Genomic DNA, 5,158 nt, shown 5'->3' on the forward strand with positions numbered 1-5,158 from the left:
AAAAGGTGAAACAGGATAGACTAAACAAAAAAACAGAGATAGGGAGGATTCACTGTCCAAAGGAGATGAAGAGAATGGAAGAGTGGAGGAGAGGAGGAAGATTCATTCCGGCCAGACGAGAGTAAAAACATCGTAGAGGGATAAGGGCTGCAAACTTAAGGCATGACGGGAAACGGCGATAAAAAACAGGCAGAGGTCCAGAGCGCCTCTGGGTGGGACGAGGAGAGTTCGGCGAACGGGCTCAGGATGGCAACGAAGTGCCGGCGGGGTCCGCGGGCGACGGCGGGTGTGTGCGTGTGGCGAGTGCTGCCTGCCGGCGGAGCTCTTCTTGCGCGTGTGTGCGGCAAGTCAGCTCCGTCACGCTGGCCACGGTGGCGGCGAGGGAGGACTCGAGCCCGGCCGCCCGCGCGGCTGTCGCCTCGGCCTCGGCCTGCGCCGCGGCGCGCGCCGCCTCCGCCGCAGCGGCGCTCTCCTCGGCCGCGGTGACCTGCGCCGACAGCTCCTGCCGCGCCGCCTCAATCTCGGCGTGCAGCCGCTCGAGCTCGGCGGCTTGCTCGGCGGCGCGGTCCTCCCACGCGGAGCGCGCCGTGTTGAGCCGCTCCACCTCGCACGTCAGCCGCTCATTGTCCTCGCGCGAGGCATGCAGCTCGGAGAGCGCTGTGCTCTCGTCGACCGCCTCGAGCGGCTGGTCTCCGGCGCTGCGGCGCTTTGGGGCCGGTCCGTCCGATTCGGGCGCCGCGCGCTTCAGCGACGACGCCGCGGACCGCGACGATCCGGCCGATGATCCCATCCGGCGGGACGACGGCTTGATGTTGGGCGTCTGCGCCGGCTTGTAGCCGTTGGCCTGGTTCGACTCGCGAAGCGCCCGTGCGGCGCTCGCGGCCGGCCGGCCAACCTTCTTCGGGCTGCGGCGCGTCTGCGAGAGGCGCATGCAGGAGAGCGGCCTCGCGGGAGAGTCGGCGAGGCCGCGAGAAGTCGTACCGAACGAGGCCATTGGCTGTGGCTGTGCTGCGTGCTCTGTGTAGCTGCAGAGGCGCTTCAAAAGGGCGACGGAAACAAAGAATTCACCAACACTCTCACCGACACAAGAATTTTGCCGCTTATCAGACACAAGAATTTTGCATCAAGAGGCGTTCTCACTGTGCTCCGCTACGGATCTCTGTCTGCTCGAGGAGAGGGCGGCAACAACGTGCCGCAGTGCCTCACATGCTGCATACATACACCCGCCCGAGTCCCAACTGTGCATGCAGCAGGCACGGCTCCTTCCTGGTCGCTGCGCACGCGACCGAGCCCGCTCGGCCTCGGCCCCGGCTTTCGACGGATCAGGTACACCACAAAAGAATTCAACCATTCAGACACTCCCACAAAAACAGAGGAACGACACACACCCGCGGGGCTGCGTGGTCCCTGGCGCGCATGACCCCGCATTGTGCCATCGAGAGAGGCAGAGAGCCCTCGACGTCAAGTGTGCGACGTCCACACCAGACCACACCCGGAGGCAGACCGCACGGCCAAGCCTCACTAATAAACGAGAACGTACAAGATCGGCACGGGGGAGAGACGGAGGAGCAACGGTGCAGGCAGCGGCCGCAGGGTCGGTGGCTGCTGCGTGCGGGGAGAGCTGCGCGCGGATTGAGTGTCCTAGACGCCAATGTAAGCGCGCCGGCGGGCTTGCTCGACGGCATCCTTCTCCGCCTCCTTCATCGCGTTGCGATAGAGGCAGCACGTCGCGCAGCAAAAGAGCGGGAGCGCGATGATGATGGTGATGATCGTGACGATGAGCGGGATGTCTGCCGGGTCCTTTGTGCTGAGGATGCCATCGACGTTCAAGAATTGGGAGTCGTCGAACCCGCTGCCGTCGTCGTCGTCGGAGGGAGGCGGCGACGACGGCGGGAAAGGTGGCGCCGGCGGCGCGGCGGGCTCCGTGCAGCACTGGTGGAAGCACTGCCAGGGCACGTCCGACGGGAGGCCGAGGGTTGCCGTCGGGTGGGCGACCTGCTGCGAGGCTGGCACCTCGCGGCACTCCAGCGCAGTCAGACCGGGGCACGGGTCCTGGTGCGGGCAAACGTGCTTGCCGTCACGGCCGACCCAGCCGCAGTCGCACGGGGTGAGCGGAGGCGGCGGCGACGGCGGCGGGGCGGGGCAGCAGTAGTAGTGGCACTCGTCCGTCCCGCCGAGGCCGAGCCAGCCCGTTTGCGGCTTGGTGTCCTGTCGGGAGGGGCGAGCGGATCGAACGGGGTGTCTGAGCGCGACGTGGTCGTGGCTGAACTCACCGGGTGATCGCAAGGGTGCGTAGCCGTCCAGGAGCAGTCGCAGGTGAAGGGCTCGGACGCCGCTGCTACGCTGAGCGCGGAGAGGAAGGCAGCCAGCAGAATGTGCATGCTTCCGTCGCCTAGGGCCGGCTAAGGTACCTTGGTCGTCCAGAGGAGATCGCGGGTTAGTACCTTGGTTGGCAGCGTGTACGGCGGCTAAATCCTGTGTGGTGGCGGCCGGCGTGCCTTCCTCCCATCTCCCTCCCTTGGGTTCGATCTCTTTTCTTTCTTTCTCTCAAATTCTTTCTTTCTTTTGTGAGATTACTGTGACTACCTACCTCCTCTCACTGCACTTTAAGTGCTCCAAGTGCCCCCTTCACGCTACTGGTGACCTTCTTGTACAGCATCGGCATTCGCTACTGCACAGCTGCACAACATCCGCCACTGCACAGGCTCGAGTTAGTTAGTTAGGAAGGTGAAGAACAGCCAGGCTCGGACTGGACACCAACGCGGTATGGGTGGACGCGCGAGACAGATGATGACGAGACGCACGAGCGACACACAGACACAGACAAGCTCACAAGACACACAGCCAGCGGGCTGCCACACACCCTGAGTTGGCGTACACATAACTCAGGGCCACGTCCCCCCTGTCGCCCCCCCCCAGCACTCCAAGGTGCCAAGGGTACAAACAACAAGCACAACAACACAAACAAGCGACAGGCTCGAGAGTGATCAAATCAAAGAAACAAGGTGCGGGTGGACGAGCGCGAGCGAGAGGAGGAAGGTAAGGTAAGGTAAACGTCTCCACACACACAAAGTGGTGGGGCAAGGGGGGGCGACCCTCGCATCTCCACGCCCGGACACGGGCAGGAGCCCCACGGCATTCAAAGTGCAAGCACCGGCCCGGTGCCGTGGGAGGACATGATGGATGGGACGGAAGCTGGGAAGAGCATTTGGTTTGGACGACGGAAAAACGGAAGTGAAAAAAACAAAAACAAAAGGTACCCAAAGAAGCTGGGAGAGAGATTGTGTTGTTGTTGTTGTTGTGTTAGTGCGTGCGCGCCAAGCACGCACCCTCGAAAGAAAGGTACTTCGCATCGAGTAAAGGATGAAACTATGGTAGGATGGGATGAAAGTATGCGTTGACTGGTGTGCGATATCTGCCTGTTGGCGATTTGTCAGGGAGTTTTGTTGTAAAATTCCTGCACCTCCTCCTGCGGGTGAGCCTGCATCGCCGCCACAACCGCCTCGATCGCGCCCGCCTCTGCTGCGCGCTGGCTGCGTGCGTGCCCCGCGGCGTCGGTGCCGGAGCACACGTTGCCCAACGCCCTGTGGCCTTCCGCCTGCACCTCCACCTCCTGCGGGTGAGCCTGCAGCGCCGCCACTATCGCCTCGATCGCGCCCGCGGCTGCTGCGCGCTGCTCGCGTGCGCGCCCTGCGCCGTCGGTGCCGGAGCACACGTTGCACAGCCTTGCCCTTGCACGCCCGCCTCCTGCGGGTGAGCGCGCATCGCCGCCGCCACCGCCTCGATCGCACCCGCGGCTGCTGCGCGCTGGATGCGTGCGCGCCCTGCGGCGTAGGTGCCGAGAAGCACACGTTGCGCAGCGCCCTACAGCCTTGGGGCAACCTGGTTTGTGGAGCTCCCGCAGATTACCTAGAGAGCACGGCATTCGGGGCCATGATGTCGGTTCCCCACCGGATTTTTTTTGTAGTGGAGAGAATTAAGGAATCTTTCTGCTCTGGCAGGCAGCTGCATCATTCCCCTTTACTTCAATCAGCTGTGTACATTCAAGTGCTATTACTGTCTGTATAGCTGTCTAGACGCTCCGATTTTGCTGTCTGGACGCTGTCTGGACACTGTCTGGACGCTGTCGCGGGTGACGGTGAGCGCGCATCGCCGCCGCCACCGCCTCGATCGCACCCGCGGCTGCTGCGCGCTGGATGCGTGCGCGCCCTGCGGCGTAGGTGCCGAGAAGCACACGTTGCGCAGCGCCCTACAGCCTTGGGGGGGGGGGGCAACCTGGTTTGTGGAGCTCCCGCAGATTACCTAGAGAGCACGGCATTCGAGGCCATGATGTCGGTTCCCCACCGGATTTTTTTGTAGTGGAGAGAATTAAGGAATCTTTCTGCTCTGGCAGGCAGCTGCATCATTCCCCTTTACTTCAATCAGCTGTGTACATTCAAGTGCTATTACTGTCTGTATAGCTGTCTAGACGCTCCGATTTTGCTGTCTGGACGCTGTCTGGACACTGTCTGGACGCTGTCTGGACGTTGTCTGGACGCTGTCTGGACGCTGTCTGGACGTGGAAGATCGTCTGAGGTGTGAATAGATAGACCTGCTGCGCACAGGCCGCCGGAAGGCACAGGCGGCTGGCGCGTCAGCTGCACAGGTGCGAGCGCCGCTGCCTCGCCGATCGCCCCGCCTTTGCAGGCTGCTTTGCCGGCGCGCCTCCAGGCGGCACCCGCCCGAGCCAATCCACCTCGGCCGCGATCACAGCCTGCTCGGCCGCCTGGTCCGCGAGGCAAGCGCCCGCCAGACTGCGACGAGGCCGCCGCGCGCACCAGCGACGCAAAGATTCGCTGCCACAGCTGCTGCTGTTGCTTGGGCGGCGAGAAGCGCCGTCTTTGCGGCGTCTGTCGCGGCGGAGGGAGGGCGGTTCGGCGGCGATGGGAAAGGACGGCGTGGCAGCACCGCAAGCGCGTTCGGTCACGCGCGCCCCGAGGCCGCCGTCTTCGGTGCAGCGTTCGTGTCTGACTGAACTGCTGGGCTCGCGCTTTGCCCATTGCGCAGCGGTGGGTCGACGTGGCTACTGCCGGCCCGCGGCTTCTTCATCGGCTGCGGCGCGGGGTTCATGGCTGCAGTATGGCAATGAGGAGCAATCTCATGGAATACATTAGGCTAT

At 63.4% G+C, this 5,158-nt stretch overlaps 3 protein-coding genes across 3 annotated transcripts in view; 1 reads left to right on the forward strand and 2 right to left on the reverse strand.

The window, feature by feature from the left end:
• Positions 1 to 916, reverse strand: part of EMIHUDRAFT_470226 (hypothetical protein) — a gene marked incomplete at its 3' end in the record, with an annotated part of 3,773 nt that extends 2,857 nt beyond the window's left edge. The window contains exon 1 of the mRNA XM_005770972.1: positions 371 to 916. Coding sequence (XP_005771029.1) covers positions 371 to 790 — 420 coding nt within the window. The 5' untranslated portion in view covers positions 791 to 916. The remainder of the gene's footprint in view (positions 1 to 370) is intronic.
• A 393-nt stretch (positions 917 to 1,309) lies between these two features.
• On the forward strand, positions 1,310 to 2,372 carry EMIHUDRAFT_445124 (hypothetical protein). Its single transcript, XM_005770973.1, has 3 exons — positions 1,310 to 1,956; positions 2,038 to 2,107; positions 2,274 to 2,372. Exons 1-3 carry the CDS (start codon positions 1,417 to 1,419, stop codon positions 2,294 to 2,296), a joined length of 633 nt encoding a protein of 210 aa, XP_005771030.1. The 5' UTR covers positions 1,310 to 1,416; the 3' UTR covers positions 2,297 to 2,372.
• Positions 2,373 to 3,433: 1,061 nt separating this feature from the next.
• On the reverse strand, positions 3,434 to 3,925 carry EMIHUDRAFT_243715 (hypothetical protein; the record flags this gene model as incomplete). The annotated part of the gene is made up of 2 exons (XM_005770974.1): positions 3,434 to 3,747; positions 3,883 to 3,925. The coding sequence occupies 2 exons, from the start codon at positions 3,923 to 3,925 to the stop codon at positions 3,434 to 3,436; spliced, it is 357 nt and encodes a 118-aa protein (XP_005771031.1).
• Positions 3,926 to 5,158: the final 1,233 nt, after the last annotated feature.

Source organism: Emiliania huxleyi, assembly GCF_000372725.1.
Source record: "Emiliania huxleyi CCMP1516 unplaced genomic scaffold EMIHUscaffold_396, whole genome shotgun sequence".
Lineage (NCBI taxonomy): Eukaryota > Haptophyta > Isochrysidales > Noelaerhabdaceae > Emiliania > Emiliania huxleyi.